This window comes from Pollachius pollachius (assembly GCF_949987615.1).
Source record: "Pollachius pollachius genome assembly, chromosome: 1".
In the NCBI taxonomy this organism is placed as follows: Eukaryota; Metazoa; Chordata; class Actinopteri; order Gadiformes; family Gadidae; genus Pollachius; species Pollachius pollachius.
Window position 1 is genome coordinate 21,234,935 of NC_136934.1, and position 17,821 is coordinate 21,252,755.

At 42.5% G+C, this 17,821-nt stretch overlaps 1 protein-coding gene across 1 annotated transcript; it reads right to left on the reverse strand.

Annotated features, from left to right (window-relative positions):
• Positions 1-314: 314 nt before the first annotated feature.
• rnf10 (ring finger protein 10) lies at positions 315-17,677 on the reverse strand. The gene is made up of 17 exons (XM_079736693.1): positions 17,155-17,677; positions 16,544-16,728; positions 16,253-16,455; positions 15,837-15,927; positions 15,442-15,626; positions 14,989-15,125; positions 13,950-14,104; positions 13,408-13,539; positions 12,921-13,173; positions 10,226-10,359; positions 9,418-9,535; positions 9,211-9,312; positions 8,953-9,090; positions 6,167-6,258; positions 3,959-4,016; positions 1,451-1,618; positions 315-1,350 (listed from the first exon to the last, which is right to left on the reverse strand). Exons 1-17 carry the CDS (start codon positions 17,309-17,311, stop codon positions 1,277-1,279), a joined length of 2,382 nt encoding a protein of 793 aa, XP_079592819.1. The 5' UTR covers positions 17,312-17,677; the 3' UTR covers positions 315-1,276.
• Between the last annotated feature and the right edge of the window lie 144 nt (positions 17,678-17,821).

Consider the following 17,821-nt stretch of genomic DNA (forward strand, 5'->3'; position numbering starts at 1 on the left):
CCTGCAACTCTACTACGACATCGATGGGATCTAGGGATCGGTTGGACCGTCTAGCGTGGCAACGTTATCTCGCTATCTCGTTGTGAACAAAAGTTAAGCTAATTAAGAAATAATATATTTTGCACAGGTACGTGCAGCTATATATTTTTTTACGGATCTTTAATTTACAGTAACGCAGTCTGCCTTCAGTTAGTAAACCAGGGGCCCATTGTTGGTCTGGTACGCCCTCATGTGGAGAACCGTAATTAATACAGATTGGGTCTTACACATGTCAGCTTTGGGTGTTCAAATAAGATAACATTCTTTGATTTTGCATAATACTTTATTCAATCAAACCGGCTAGTGGTCTACTAGCATATAACCTCCTCCAAATTAGGCATGAATAAAAGGTCCCTCAAAAATAAAACACCTTCTCAGTGACATCTCCCTTCTGACAATCACTTGATGTCAATCGTATAGCTTAGCACATGGGCAAAACTGAATCCATGTAGGCCAAACATTAAAATTTACCTATGATAGGGAAGATTATATATTTAAAAAAAAGACAAGTCGTCTTTGTTCTTCCTATAACAAATCAAGAAAAGAAAACCCGTTTCACTGAACGCTGCTTGTTGGATTTTAAACAATGGCATTGGACCAAAATGTATCCTTAAGCTTTGGCATCCGATTCAATTACCCATCCCCACCAAATGAGTATCTTTGAGGGCCATGATGTGTTGAAGTAGATTTAATCTAAATAAACACTACAGGAAAGATTTAACTTCTTTTTTTTCCACATTTGATGAGTTTCTCTGTAAGCTATGTATGTAGACAGAGTATGCAGCTGGCTGACTGCTCCTCCATTATATGAACTACCCCATACATTCGTATCCAGATCACTCTAAATCTCGGTCGTTATGTTGGAGGTTACCTAAATTTAACCGGGCTGAGAGTAGCATTCACTTCTAATGCATTGGAGCCATCTGCAGCGGTCAACTAATTATTAACTTGTAGCACATAGATAGCACATGTTAAGCCTGCTAATTGTTCCAATGTGAACCTTGGTAAATGTTAGCATCAAAAATGGTTCCTTTCTCTGACACAAGTGTCACTGCAAATCCTTAATATTATCATATGCACTAAATCATACTGAGAAAGACCACCCGACAAAATAATTGCATGAAATCCAGACAGTCGGAGAGCAGCCATGACAGTGAGAAAAGGACAAAAAAAGATCTGGGGGAGAGGCGATCAGTGTAAATCGGAGATGAGCATTCGAGGAACACGTCAGTGTTCTCTACTTTGTGTGGACCAAGGATGTGCTAAACAGAATCTTCTGCTTTTTCTTCTTCTTTTTTCCTCCCTTGTCATCTGGAAAACACAAAAGCACAGAATGAGTATATTCCCAGCAGCGGTGGATCGACCATCACTTCAACGGGATTAGAGAACCCTGATTAAAGCGAACACTCACCAAGGATGACAACAGGCTGCGCGGCGGCGCCGTCTGGCCCGCGGCCCATCTGTTGCAGGGCCTCCTCGAAGGCCTGGCTGAAGGAGTTCTGGAAGCTGGGAACAGGAACGCGGTCGGATGCGTCGCTCTCGCCCTCGCTATCAGGCACCGGCAGAGCCAGCTGCATGTCTGACAAAAGAAAGACATTCACTTGCTGCTCCCTGGGATTGATATTGGTCAGTGATACTGAAGCCTTACGTTGAAATCTGCAGTGATTGAATACAGGAGCAGAAAGTTACCATGGTGTTATATTTTTGTCACAACAAGAAAATAACTTATTCTCTTGTCACAGCCAACTTGTTTTTGTCTTGAGCTGGCATAATTAACTTGTTAATTATCTTGTTTTCCCTAGGGGTGTGCGATAGGAAGATTTCAGATCGTGAATGATAAAATGTCTGCACCCTCTGCCTCTACAGAGACAGTTCTGCTACAGTGCACATCTATCAGTTAGTCATATGGCTTACGCCCGCATACTAAGTGGTTTTCTCTGCCAAATCGTAAATCCCACTTTCTTCAATAAGGGTTAGGCTTCCAGGACAACTGTAGTATGGTATACCGCAAGAGAATCATTTTCACCAGTGCAAGTGATGCAATCCCTGCTGGTATTGATTTGTGTATGGTCATGTCCTTAAAGCACACAGATACGGCAATAAAGCTATCCTGAGCGGAGACCGACTCAGCAATCCACCTCACCGTGGGTCTAGCAGGTTTACTGCTGGGACTGGGCTGGCTGTTGCCTCTCTCTCTGTATGCCCCACTCTAACACCAACCACTCAGCTTGAGTTTTCAGATAAAACCAATAGACTTGGACCGTGGATTGTCCCATTCGTTCCCAGATTAAGATCACATATCACTGAGCATGAATATAGTTAACACAACCAGCCCGCGTTAGAGACTTTAGTTTCTTATTCCTGTTATTTTACCACTGCAGGGTGTTCCCCCTTCCAAGTCTTTATATGTAGATCACTAATTAGACCAAATATATTATAACAATATTATTTTCTCTTATCCATGATGAATAGCTAATGTTAGCCTAACGCAATGGATGCAGGCCAATTAGAATGTCCTATGGACAAGATCTCTCTTACATGTGCTTTATAAGACAATGACGTTTTATACTGCTCCAGCCTAATTTCGGGCTTATCAGGGCATCCCTTCTGATTGTTTCGGTGAATCCATCTAGCCTGTCAATCACATATATCTTAGACAAAATTTGTATGTTATACTGTAACTTGCAAAACATGAACCAGAATCTTTATAGCACCGTGGATCGTGAATGCTCTTGTTTAAATTAATCTTATTTCAGTAACAGTGATAAACTGGCATATATTACTATGTTGAAGATAAAAAATAAGACTGGAGTGTGTGTGGATGATGGCTGGTTTAAGCAGCCACTCCTTGCCTGATTCTGATTGGACTCTGGGGCTGGGTGAGCCTTCACAACTGTAGTACATTGAGCAATCAATGTGCACGGGTTAAACCAGCCACGGGTAATGACCTGCAAACCTTAAAATAACCCAGTTTCCAACACCACCACCCAGCGTCTGTCTGGAGGAGCCCAGTAAAAGCCGCCTAGGTGTTGTGTAGCATTGCACATTGTTACAAAGACATTACGACGTTAAACAATAAAAATAAAAGTGTTCACTTTACATAATGGGTCACTAACAGCACAAAAAGTCACTTATTGGTCTGTGAATGACTGTTAAGGCGATCTTCAGTGTCAACTTTTCCAAAGACCCGACTTCCAAAGTATGGGAGAACTTAAAAAAAATCACAAAACAAATGAGTTGGTTTGAACATTGTGCATGTCTTGATGAAACAGCCAAGACATTACAAGATTACCTGGGGGTAATCATAACCAATTTGGGTTTTATGCTGACCGGCCTAAATTAACTAGTTATTTAAGATATCACAATAATGACTAGTCAGTTTTCTTAAGATCATGAATTAATTTGGCTATACCTAGCTTCAGGCTATTAAGAAAGACAGGGTTGCAGATTAATTGTGAAGTGAGCAATGTTTGCTAACGGTGGCTCATTTACCTGCATTGGTGAGATTGAGAGAGCAGTAATAGCAGAACTTGAGCAACACATTAACCTATATTTTAATCAAATCCACATTTGGAAATTTTAACGAGTTCTTCAGTTAGAGACACCATTTAAATAAGTGTTTGTCAACTTCTGAGAAGATTGTAGTGGTGAGGAGCAGTAGAGGTAAAATGTCTGTAGTCCTAATTCATTACAACAAAACCTAATTATTTAATGAGTCAAGGGTCTGCGCAAAAGGAGAAGTTATAATCTTGTTCTCAGGCAAAAAAAATATTAAACTAACCATGGCATCACTCAGCTTCCATAACTGAAGAATAAAAACCAAGATGTTTAACCTTGTGTATGCCAAGTGATGTATGTTTATAGCCAAGCTATTATCGACACACACACACACACACACACCCACATACACACACACTACCTTTCTTTATCCCCATCTTCGTCCCAGCGTCAGCTCTGGCCTTTCCATCTCGAAGCATCTAAAGACCAGCCAGAGAGAGGAGTTGTAGAATAGATATATATACACACACTATATAGAGCTGGCCCGGATACATCATTTCAAGCTTCCGGGAATCATCTGGTTTTCAATAATAGTTAAAAGAAAAATAACATTAATGACGGAAATATCTGTCTTCACATTGTATCTTTCCGTGCATGAATGACATGGAGCTGGCAGAGACCACAGTAGAAAGGTGTCATCAACTGATCATATTTTCCTTTAATTTGCTGAAAAATGTATTAGTTTAAGCACAAGTGAACCCTGTGTTTCAGCTCTAATTCGAACAAGGAAGAGGTCCGTTAAACAATATTATTTCATCGTGGATATATCACAATCCAACCTTAACTACACCTATGGAGTGCAGAACAATCAAAATATTTGGTGTTTTGCTGTCAAACATGTTTTAAAAGTAATAATTTGAAGTAGGGCTGGGCGATGGACGAAAACTCATCTCGATATTTTTTGTTTGTATGGCGATATACGATATTATAACAATATTTTGAACAAATTGGGTAAAGTGTGTAGTTTTAACTCCACGCCACAAGTATTCACCATCAACCATTTATTTAGGTTTATTATTTTTTTTCCCTCAACGAAGCACAGCTATGCTTTAACAACAGATATGTAAGGGATAATATACAGAACGCCAGTCATTATCGGGAAAATAAGCACCGACAGGGCGAACAGGACACCGACGCCCAGCGGAGGTGGCTTGCTACGCCCTGAAGGGGCTTATTTTCGATAATGACCGTCAACGTTCTATACATTATCCCGCTAATTACACGGCTACTTGCCTAAACAAAAAAAATAACTTCATGGTGTGTGTTTTTACAATTTATTTGTAACCAGCATTCGTAGTGTTGATCAGCAGAGAAATAGTCTGCCAAAGACGTTGTCACCGCTTAGCAACCGAAGACGCTGGGGTTGACAAGTTACCAGACTATTTGCAGAGTGATACCAAAGACGTCATTAGAGGAAAAAAATCCTTTGTTTTCCTTGACAGCTTCTTCTTTAATTTGAATGATTTTAGCTTGTGTGTTCCCGTGCCCACGATAAATCAAACACAAGCTTAAATCATTCAAATGAATGTGCTTTATTTTTATCTCGCACTATTAAACACGTGTACTCTCTTGCGCTCAGCCTCCAACTACGAGATGGATAGTGTTACACCTTTCCTGCTGTCGACTCCCAGACCGAGGAGCACAGGGCAGACGTTCCCTCCAGGGCCGATGATCTCTCGGGAGAAACACCCTTCACTTTGACCGGCAGTGGGTCTGCTTATAGGTCGGAATGAAGCGGCCACCGATTCTTGCTGGGTACTTTATTCTTACACACAACCGGACTCGATCATTACTTCACTAAACTGACATGCACGCTACCGCTCGCTCTCCTCGTTCGTCCACTCACACGCTGACGTCACACACACGCACACGCACACACACACACACACACACACACACACACACACAGCCAGTGATATGCTCACCAGATACTTTCTCGTGCGCACGAGAAACGTTAAAAACATTTTTTTTCACCCCATGTCCCTTTACAGGTTCCGTACTCTCTACCACCGTGTCCTCCATGTTTTTGTTCAAAGTTTGTTGTGATGCGTAACGTGTGTGGGAGAACACTGCGTACATGTAAGGGGTGGGATTGAGCAGCAGAACATGGCTTGTAGGCTCAGAGAGCTGCGGTGAGCCTTATAAAATAGCGCTCGCAAGGCAACATCAAAAAAATATATAATATACCGGTATGGCGATATTGTCTCAACTACATATCTCTTTCAAAAATATACCGGTATATATACCGGATTTTACTACCGGTATATCGCCCAGCCGTATTTTGAAGGAGGCAGAGAGCTGCACACTGTTTACAAATTAAGTTTTGATTGTAAGTTAAGTCAAACTGCCTTTAATATTGGCGTAGGAAAAACAACTCGTCAATCACCCCTTCAATTGCCAATATACAATGCGATCGTAGACAAGCCTACACCAAAGCTCTATGCTGGGTATTTAAATGATGTTCCACCTGTCCAAAAATAAAACTAACAAAAGGATAATTCGGTGAGTCAAACATTTTCGGCCTGCCCTTTATATACTTTATTAATATTTTCATTATAGCAGCACGTACCTGTGCAAAGGACAGGCAGTGAGAGTCGTCCTCCACACTTCCCATTGTGGATGAAGCGCTTTGCCCACTCAAACAAGGGAACATTATTCCATCTGTAAACACACAAAGTAAATGAAAGTCAAAATGAGTAAGATTGAGCCTTTCCCAGTTAGTAGGCAGGAGACTTTCAGAATTCAAATAAATCAATAACAGTGTTCCGTCCAACTTGATTGGTTGTGCGACGGTGTGATGCTAACGAGTGTAGCTCGGTTGGTGGTGTGAGAGGGCGGGGTATGGGACTATCCATTGTACGATTCTTGTAAACAAAGAGAGGTACAGCCATTCTAATATGTAGAATATATCAGCTACAGGATTTGATACAAACATCATATCAACATATCTCGAGGTCATCTTAAGATACCACCTGGTTGTAATGTTACACATTGCGATTTTGAGTTTTTCCAGATGGGAATATGGATGATTCAATGACAAATCACTTTGGAAACATAATTAACTTTCAACAGCAAACTTCCAGAATATTGTGGGGAGTTGGGATGTCAAAATAACTGATCATTTAGTAAAAAAACAACTATCCCATATAACCATCATGTAACCAACATATAACCAGTATATGGACTCATTACATCTAACCAGTATATCAGTCCCTCCAGAAAAATGTGATTATGCGATCGCATAATTCAACGCATAATCAGCCAAAGTCTGCATATTCATGCGGGGGCCGCATTTTTTCAAATATGCCGCACTTTCACCGCATAAATTGCAGATTACCGTGCAAAATATGCGGGGCTTGCATGATTTCATAATCCCCGCATTTTCGTTAGAAAAAAAGTAATATATATCTTAGCAGAAAGTTGAAAAATGTTGCGTTTACTTCACACAAGAGCAGCCATTTCCCCCTGTTGCCATGGCATTTTTCGCAAATTCCTGCATTCTTTCGCAAGTTCCTGCAATTTCATTGCATAAAAGTACACAAATATGCTGCATATTTCATCGCATTTTTTAACAAAACGTGCCGCATAATCAAGGATTTTTGGCCGCAACAATCACAAAAAAACGGCGGGACTGGTATATGGACTCATAGCATTAACCAGTATATGGACTCATTACATATAACCAGTATATGGACTCATAGCATTAACCAGTATATGGACTCATTACATATAACCAGTATATGGACTCATTACATATAACCAGTATATGGACCAATTACATATAACCAGTATATGGACTCATTACATATAACCAGTATATGGACTCATTACATATAACCAATATATGGACTCATTACATATAACCAGTATATGGACTCATTACAATAACCAGTATATGGAATCATTACAATAACCAGTATATGGACTCATTACAATAACCAGTATATGGACTCATTACAATAACCAGTATATGGACTCATTACATAACCAGTCAGTGTTTCCCCTAGGATGGAGTTGCAGCAACGGAGGTGAAATGGGTTTTTTTCAGCTCGCAAATGTTTTGTGAGCTCGCAAAGCACACCCTGCCGGGAGGTTTTTATGTTTCTGCCGGCACCAGAAGGGTGTTCATACAGTACATTTGTGCACAGTAATCAGCAGGGGAAATATGGAGAGATTGAACATAATAAGTATGATCTTTAAAAGAATTATTTAACAAAAAATATATTATATCAACAACCACAGTAAAATCCCATAACACGAAAAGGTCTGTACCTCAAACAAATGCATCTTCCCACTCCCTCCCCTCTCCCCATAACAAAGGTTGTAGTAGGACGATAAAGAGGCCATGTCTCTATTGAACAAGTTGTGGGGCTCTAGAGTCAATAATGGCGACACTACTGAAATCATTGCTAAAAAAAAATGTATATTGACATTTTTGCTAAAAAGAAATTCCTTAAAAATAAGTAGAGATATATTTTTCCAAACTAAAAGGTTGCAGTAAGACCATAAAGAGCCCATGCCTATATGGAAAACGTTTCGGGATCTAGAGTCAATAATGGCAACGCTATTGAAATTGTTCCTAAATAAAAGTCCTCAAAAATAAGAAAAGATATATTTTTTCAAAACTAAAAGGTTGTAGTAGGACCATAAAGAGGACATGCCTCTATGGAACAAGTTTTGGGGCTCTAGAGTCAATAATGGCGACGCTATTGAAATTTTACCATTCTGGTCATTTTCAGATTTGCACTTTGCAGACTTGCGGCTGAAGGCCGACAGCTCATAGAAGCCAATGCAATTCACTGTTCCCTAAAGACGGCTAGTTTGGATGAAAACAATGTTGTAGCTGGTTCTCTAGGTTACTACACTCAATTGTGTCACAAGGATGTTTCACTGATGATCTATTGAACCGCAAAATCTGAATGTGCCAATTTATTTCCAACTTTACAGAAGTTACCCCACCGTTTATGTGCTTTACTCACAGGTGTGTGAATTGAACTGGATATGAAGCATCCGTGGCGCAAAATAAAATTTGTTTCTAAAGAGAAGACGGAGCTCTCCTCTCCGTTTATATGCTTTACTCAGGTGTGTGAATTGACCTTGATATGAAGCGTCCGTAGCGCATAATAATACAACATTCGTTTTTTTAAAGAGATAAGAAGGAGCTCTCCTCTCGTTAAAAAAAAGAAATTCAGCAGCAGCGGTCATATTTCATCAGCGGCGTACCGCTGCTGCTAGGTGTATAGAGGGGAAACACTGCCAGTATATGGACTCATTACATATAACCAGTATATGGACTCATTACACATAACCATGATATGGCCTGCATGTGTTGAACGTTGGGAGTGTAGCTCTCACCAGATTCAGGAGTGCAGCGCAGAGGAGACGGCGGGGACAGCATGAAGTCCAGCTGCACCATGGGACTGCTGTTCTGAGGAGGGGAGCCGAACGCCGGGAACTGCTGCAGGTTCTCCAACCCAATGTGCACCTCTGGGTCTGCAGGGGTTCAGAGGGTGAGTACAGGACGACCCGGCCGAAACACATCTCTGATGCAAAACATTTCCCGCCCATCCCGCATCATGAACAGAATGCGTCAGAGAAGCAGCTGGTGTTTACATTTGCCCTGCTTCTGGTTCTCCTCCATCTCGATGCGCCGCTCCCGACGCTTCTCATCTCTCGCCTTCTTCTGCCGGAGATGCTTCCTCTTCTCCAGGTCGTCTAACAACAACAACAAGTTGGTGTAAGAAGGCCAACCAAGTTCTTAAAAGCAGAACTTTGAGTGTACAGATCTCCTTGTGAATGATTTGTGTTAAGCCCACTGACCGGCAAACGTGTCCATGGTTTCCTTGGACAGGATAGGGGGCTGCAGGGCCAACTCACAGATGCTGAACTCACAGGTGAGGGGCAGGTGAGCCAGGTAACGGTGACGCCGCCGCACCTCCTGCAAACAATGGATCGGCTCTTTAAGAAGGGCTCCACACAGAGCCGATTTTTGTGGGTTTGGGCCGACCGTCCAGAAAACACTTTTCTGAAACCGGGTCCCAGGGTGGATTAAAATATGCGGTTTTGTGTTAGGATTCGTGTGGACGCCTGAAACGCATGTCATCGCCCCCCCACCACCTGGGCGACGTTAGAGTTGCGTAGAATTTTTTTTTTTTATGGCTTTAAATACAGACCCTTGGTAAATGTAATTACTAACTGAACAATAAAGAGTATTTCTGCTCAATTTAAAAGATTTGATCTCCTCCTCGACTGAATGTTTGTATACAGCGCGCAGGCTGGAATGCGTGCAGGCTTGATGCGCTTCATATTTTTTGTGGAAAACCAGCGCCTTGATTATGTACTACAGCGTTTCTACAGCTCGATGCATTTTCGCAATGAGTCCGCCTTTACGGAGATATTCCTGAAACGCATCGAAGTAAAACGGAGGGAAAAAAATCGTTTTTGCTTGGTGGAAGGGCCCCTAACTTACATCAACAATCAAGATAAACTTAGGGATTTATCCATTCTTTTTCCATCATTGTAACATTATTATAATTTTCCCTCTATAGTTATCCAAAAACATTTGCTAGAAGTCAGTTCAGACGGAGGTGTGTTGAGGACATAAACAGCACTATATTTGGTGTGTTACCTCTGTGACGGTGTGCCCCTCGGTCTCCACCACCCGGGCAGTGATCGAGTCGGGGCTGGCCTCCAGGCTGCCGTACTCGCGCAGGAGACAGCGCACATTCACTGGGTGCAGGAACATCTGCTGGCAGTCCTCAGCTTGAACCAACAGACAGGGGAGGAAGGAGAAAGGAATCGTCAGAGCACTGTGAGGCTCTAGTGGTAAAATAGGGCTATTTTAAAATGACCAATGTACAGTCCCTGACAAAAGTCTTGTCGCTTGGGTACAAGTTGACCTTAAGTGCCCCTCAAATATATGTCTAATACATTTTTTTTACAAGAAATGGCTAATTTCAACCCCAACAGCTTATGAAATAATGTTTTGGTGCCAAACAAAAATGCTGGAAAGCATTCTAACGTTCACAGCTTGGTGAAAGCCCACTGAGTCCGTTTTTGCAAAGACAAAAGTTTTGTCGCCATGTCATATGATGCACCCAATCCTAGATTACAGCCTCACCTGTGATCAATAATTGATCAATTAGTGGGTGTGTATAAAAATTACCCCAGCACACCAGACCTTCACATCAACTGCAACAACCTCTGACAGCATGCTTAAGATTCACCCTGAGACCAAAGCGTTGATTATCAAGAGGCTGAAGACCAGATCCACTGCTGAGGCGGCTGACACCTTCAATGTGTCTCAGCCTCGAGTACAAAGAATAAGAAAAAGATTTGAAGAGACTGGAGATGTTTGACAAGCCCAGGTCCGGCAGACCCCGCAAGACAACTGCTCGGGAGGACTTTTTGTTGGCTCGAAAATCTAAGGACAGCCCCTTTTCCACTGCAGCAGAGCTCCACCAGGCCTGGTCACCTCAAGTCCCTGTGTCAACCAGAACAGTTTGTAGAAGTCTGTCTCGAAATGGCCTCCATGGTCGAATCAGTGCCCAGAAACCAGCACTAAACAAAAGGCAATTAAAAAAACGTGTGGCATTTACCAAGGTCCACAGCCTGCTAAAAGGATGGACGCTGGAAAAGGGGCAGACAGTGGATTTCTCAGATGAATCTTCGGTTGAATTACATCACAGCCGCCGCAAGTATTGCAGGAAACCTACTGGAGCCCGCATGGATCCGAGATTCACCCAGAAAACAGATAAGTTTGATGGTGGTAAAATCATGGTCTGGAGTTACATCCAGTATGGGAGTGGGCGAGATATTTGCAGGGTGGAAGGCAATATCAATAGCCTAAAATATCAAGAAGTATTAGCTACCTCTTACATTCCCAACCATAAAAGGGGTCAAATTTTGCAGCAGGATGGTGCTCCATCGCATACTTCCATCTCTACATCAAAGTTCCTCAAGGCGAGGAAGATCAAGGTGCTCCAGGACTGGCCAGCCCAGTCACCAGACATAAACATCATTAAGAATGTCTGGGGTAGAATGAAAGAGGAAGCATGGAAGACGAAACCAAAGAATCTTGATGAACTCTGGGAGGCATGCAAGACTGCTTTCTTTGCTATTCCTGATGACTTTATCAAAAAAATGTATGAATCATTGTCAAACCGTATGGATGCAGTCCTTCAAGCTCATGGAAGTCATACAAGATATTAAATATGTATCTCACAGCACCACTTCTTAATTCACTGATGTTATGCAACATATTTTTGTATTTGAAGTAAATTATTTGTTCAATTTTCACATTACTCTCTGTAGGCAACAAAACTTTTGTCTTGCCAAAATCTGACCTGTTTTCATTACATTATCCATCTTTCTTCAGCGAAGCAAATTTATTTGAGTATATTAAACATAATTTGGGAGGGTTTTAGCTTTCATATGAGCCATTTCTAAAACCAATGGATTCATTAAAAGTCAGGTTATAAGCTGCTTATACGAAATGGATAAGTGACAAGACTTTTGTCAGGGACTGTAGTTTCATCAGCATGACTCAAGATGTTTGTCCATGTGGTTCAAACAGAATAAAGGGCTAATCCTAAAGTACTTCATCCTGAGGAACACTGAAAACATTTTTTTCTTGTTTTAAACAACATTTTCACGCGTGGGAATCTGACTGAGTCCCATAAAATGATGGTATCATAATCCGGCAGGAATATCCGATATCAAACTGGACACTGGAGAAGGATTCTAATACCTGGTGTAAATAATGGGCATAGTTTTGGTGATATACAAGTCCCAAATACATGATAATAGTAGGTGTACGGTGTCCCAGATTGGTGTATCAGGTTATTTAGGTTTCAGAGTCCAGATCAGAATGATCTCTAGTAAATTAGCACTCAATGCCTTAAGATAATAGTTCTGCAACCTGACAGGCCAACAATGTATGCTTCAATTTTGTCGGGTGGGGTGAAAGGAGTTCAGTTTGTTTACATTTCACAAGACTTTCATTTGTTCAACAATTTAGATATATATGTTTATTCAAGCTGTGCAGCCGAACATGCAACTGCATTACAGTGGAAATTGGTATGTGAATTGCAGGTAGCTATATTTAGGGAGGGTTACATTTTGCCTGCAATGCATTGTTGGTTTCATTGTATACCGTTCCATGGCTGTTGCTACTGCCACTGCAGGTGTTAACTGCATTGGTTTAGTTCGGGTCATGCCTGATGTTACCAGAACATTATCGGGCCATTTTCAGGTCAACCTTTGCTTGAGCACTGAGCTCGATATCCACTGTGAGACGCGTTAAGACGGCTTGTGAGCATCACCTTGGTAGAAGTAGTAGTAGGGCACGTGTGCCACGGGACCCTTAGAATGTCCGCCTTCGCCCCTGTGGTCAGCAGGGATCTCCTTCTCTTCCTCCAGTGGCTCCTGGTCTGAATCTGCAGTAGCCCCCTCCGCGACCTCCTCTTCCAACAGACTCTCCAGCATGCTCTCTGGTGGCTGGGGGCCCTCATCCGCTGCTTCCTCTGGGAGCTCTGCCACCTCGTCATCGAAGGCCGAAGTGTATTGCAGCACCATCTAGGCAGACAAGAGGGCACACAGGCTCTGAGTGATCAGCACTAGCACCCTGACGTAATTCATATTTCAACTTGTGTGAACAAGTATCAAAAGGTATTTATGTTGCCAGAAAACAGGTTTTCAAATGTTCTGCACACATGAATAGAGCTATGCAAAGGTTTCACCGCAGCAATCACTTTTGTTCTTGATTTGGATTTCTCCAAAGACCACAAAAACTGTGAGAGAAATACTAACCTTGGTGCTGCTGCTGGTGGTGGTGGTGGTGACCACCTCCTCAGGAAGGACTGCTTCCACCAGACTGAGGAATGAGAGATCAAGGCTTTCATCAGCAGTCTTCTGACTCTTCAGCAACGCCTCTTCTCGCTCCTAAACCAGAGGAAATCAAGACAACCTTAATGGCAGCCCAGCATATCACAAATTAAAAAAACATCACTCATATGAAAGTAGGGCTGCTCGATTATGGGAAAAATCATAATCACGATTATTTTGGTTAATATTGAAATCACGATTATTCAAACGATTATTTTCGAGTTTGAAAACATGATTTATTTATTCAGCATGTCTCGCCCAAAAAACACTTTGTAACTGAGAACTTTGAAATTTAGACTTAAAATTACACAAAATGGTCAAAAAGAAAAAAATTCAAATCGAGGTTGTTCCACTTATACATCATATATCACAATAAGAGTGCTTATTGTTGGCTTTTGAGCATGGAAACAAATAAAACAAACAGCAAATCCCCTCAACAGGTGGGCGATGTGCAGAGCGTTGCCCACCTGCAGCTGGCCCAAGGCGATCTGGATGAAGAAGGACTGGGCGTCGCCCTCCTGGTTGAGCTGCTCCTTGAGGGCTGCCTTCTCCTCAGCCACCAGGCTCAGGGCCTGGGCTGTAGAGGCCAGCAGCAGCTTTGAGTACTGGCTCAAACCCGGGTCTAGAGGAAACACACCAGGAAATGCATTAATTCAATCTCCTTTTAAAACTGTAACAGGAGTAGGGATGGGTACTGAAGCCCGGGATTAAACGGGCCCCGGGGCTGAATTATTAAAGACTGAGTATCGATAAGCTCCTACGTAGCCGGTCCTGCTATCAGTGACTTAATATTTTATATTAAATTAAGCTAGATGAACGTTGCTATACAGTAGTTATATAACTTGTATTCGCTGTGTCAACTAAACATTTAGAATGTGATACAATAAGCATAACATTACACTTAATTTAGCTGAAATTAAAAATGCCTCATCACTATTAATAGTGCTGAAACTAGTGCTGAGCACAAATATTTTCACGTAATTTGTAATTTTTAAGGCTGATACATATTTAAGAACAACAGGTAGAGGGAGAGGTCACATTTCATCCAATTATTAAATAAAAAAGGTATTTGATCCCTCAGTCGTCATTAAAATGGCCTGGCCAAACATGGGAAGACAGCATTATCCTTTTTTTATTTCGGACATAATAGCGATTATTTGATTACTTCGGTACACGCTCTGTGCCTTGTGTGGTGTGAAGCACATTGAAGCTCTGCTGTAACCGAGTCTGAATCGGACCGAGAGTGAATTTGAAAGCCACTGACTTCCTCAACACAGCTCTTAAATAACTTTGCTTTTTGAAGCGTTCTTCTAATAAATAATGTGTTCTGCACATTTAACCATTTCAGAATTCTTATAAGACGACAATGTAAATTAATGTCTACATCGCAACATCCCTGTTTTGAAATGTTAGAAAGGATAATGCCAGCCGTAGTCCACCTAGCATCCGCATGGTTACTAGGGTGCTACCATCCTAGCTTCTGGCTTCTGATCCGACGGCCCTCACCCTCAAAGCGGACGGGTTCTTCCACCTTCACCCACTGAGAGCTGGGCATCGCCACCAGAGCCCCCTTCTCTCTCCGCATCAGGCGCATGCTGATGAGGTCACCGACCACATACTGCCGGGTCTCCATAGCAACCACACTAAAAAGGAAATTGATATCTTATTACATTTTTGATAAATTATAAAATGCTTTCAGATTGTTTTTTGAACGACAAGAAATTGAAAACGATTTGAAACAAGAAAAGGGTATATGATAAATGTAAAATATGACATTTAGGAATTGAACTTTTATGCATATTCTCAGAGGTGCAGTATAAAGCAAAAAGTATTATTCTCCAATTATATATGAAGGAATGTTAAGATAAAAGCAACACATGGTCTGAATTCCACACAAGGATAACAGCGTTATATGTCAGAGGCACGGTTAAAACGAGGGGTTTAAAAATGATTCCTCACCTCTTGAGGTCGCTGGGGTTCACCGCCTCGTAGCAGATGGGACATGTGGCCCAGCTCTTGTCGGCCAAGGACAGGTAGTGGAGCATGCAGGGCCAGCAGAAAATGTGTCCACAGCGGGTGATGTGCGCTGCCACCGGCGGGTAGAGGCAGATGGGGCAGGAGGGCACCTCGTGGCTGTAGATACGCTACAGAAACAACACAACTTAAGACACGTTTCCTCCCAAATCATCCGGAACTTCCGAGTCCCAGGAACTAAATTTCATGGGACTGAACGGTTCCTTCAGCCCATTGTGGTCTGCGTTTCCAATGTTGTCTTAAGAATGGCAACAGGGGGTAGGCCAATTATGGTTGTTGTTTTAGATCAGGCACATGACTAATGGGTTAGGGAGACTCACCACTAGCTGCACACAGTCCCAGTTCACCAAAGTGTCTGGATCAGTGAAATGAGCCTTGTAGTCCTGGTCATCAGTCACCACGAACTGGCAACTGGAGATAGGAAAAGAGTTTTTTCAAAAAATCAAACCGCAAATTACTTAGATAATTGATAACATTGAAAAAGCCTTGAAAATGTACTCTAGTCAAAATTAAACCAAATTTGATTGAAAGTGTCCTTGATCGTGACCGTCCAAAATATCTTAATGAGTCCTCCAAATTGCCCCGAAAACATGTAGCTTGCGTGCTAGCTAGAATTTGCATCTAAGTATGCTGATGGAAAATCCAGCATAATACGAGTTGGCTCATGTTTACACATGTTGACATGTCTAGTAATAACAAACGGATCCATGCATGGTGTGAGGGACAGCCTTCTTACTTGGCCTGCAGGAAGAGCTCCTTGTTGAAGGGCTTGTGTTTGTGGCCCCACTTGTTGCGGCGGCCCCAGCCTGTGTGGCCATCACCTGTAGCACCATTACCCCCACGGGGTTCAAAGGTGAAGTTGAGCAGGTGGTTCAAGCTTATCTTTTTAGGTCCAGCATATTGAGCCGGGCTAAACTCGGCCCGGCGCGTCTCGGCTACCTGGAGATCGAAAGAGGAGATGTTAATATATATTTTTTATGAACTGTTTTTGATATTTGTTTCCTCTTTTTTTTTTTTACATCATTACCTCATCCCGTCGTCCTCCACTTGTAGCGCCATATTGTCTCCCTGCCCCTCTCTGGAGCGGTCTCTTGTCAAAATTCTTGCTTTTCTGTGAATTGGAGCGACGTGGTCCTGCAAAGCCGTCACTTTTAGCCGCAGGTGGCTCACGCTTCCGATTGTAACGCTTGGAGCCTCCATTATTCTTTCCATCTGAAAGGAACATCATGTACTGTATGGATACGCATACAGATGCACTTGAACAGGTGTGAAGCCAAGAAAGGAAAGCACGTTTGATAAGGGGCTCTCACCAACTGGTATAAATGGGTTGCTTGTGTTCATCATGAATCCATTTGATGCATTCATTAATTCACATGAATACATCATACATGCATTAGTCGATTAAACAGAACAAAAAAATATATAGACAAATGATATGGATGAAGTTAAAATTCCGTCATTCAAAACAACACAAATTGTGGTTGCAAAGGACTTGACAGCAACGCATACGTCATGCGTATGTTGTAAACAAACAACGAGCCGACGTGACTCCCAGGCCCGAGAGGGCCTCGCGAGACGGACACATGGGCTATACATAGTTGGTAGTTGTGGTCAGTGTAATACAACACGCATGTTCACCTGCTTTGGGTTTAGACTCGCCGGGCGCTGGTCCCGTAGAACTCGAACGAGGAGGAATCTTGCTGCTGCTGCTGGAGTTCTTCTCCATGGTGGTCCCCGTGAAGTGAGGTGGTCTTAGGCCGAGCTCCGGGCAGAGAGCTGCCGAGCTCTCTGGCATCAAACGATAAAACACTAAAAGAAAGCGGACTGTGGTGAGAGCGGGTAAGGCGACGAAGGCCCTTATGCATTTCTTTCCAACACGGAGACCCCATCACGGCGACATATTAACAACAAATCAAGCAGAGAAAAAAAAGAGACACGATCGCGGCGTCTCAAGTGCTACGGCAGCTGGTGGTGGGGTGAACGAAAGCGCACGACGCGGGGCCAAGACCCCAGAAAAATGGCTCTTTCGTAGTTTGGAATAACGTTATGCCCAAGCAAGGCGTTTTGGACGTTTTTCAAAATCAGGAAAACGTGTGAATTCAAAGTTTTCCTTGAAAAAAACACGTTGTCAGTCGCGAGCTTGCACTAATGGCGACGAGTCGCCAGACAAGAAGCCAGGGACCCGGATGGTGTAGAGATCGCCTGGAATTGTGGGAAATGTAGTTGGTTAGTCATAGAATTGATTAGGCTACGACATTTCCCACGATCCTCGATTATCCCTTATAACATCCGGGTCTCTAGTCTG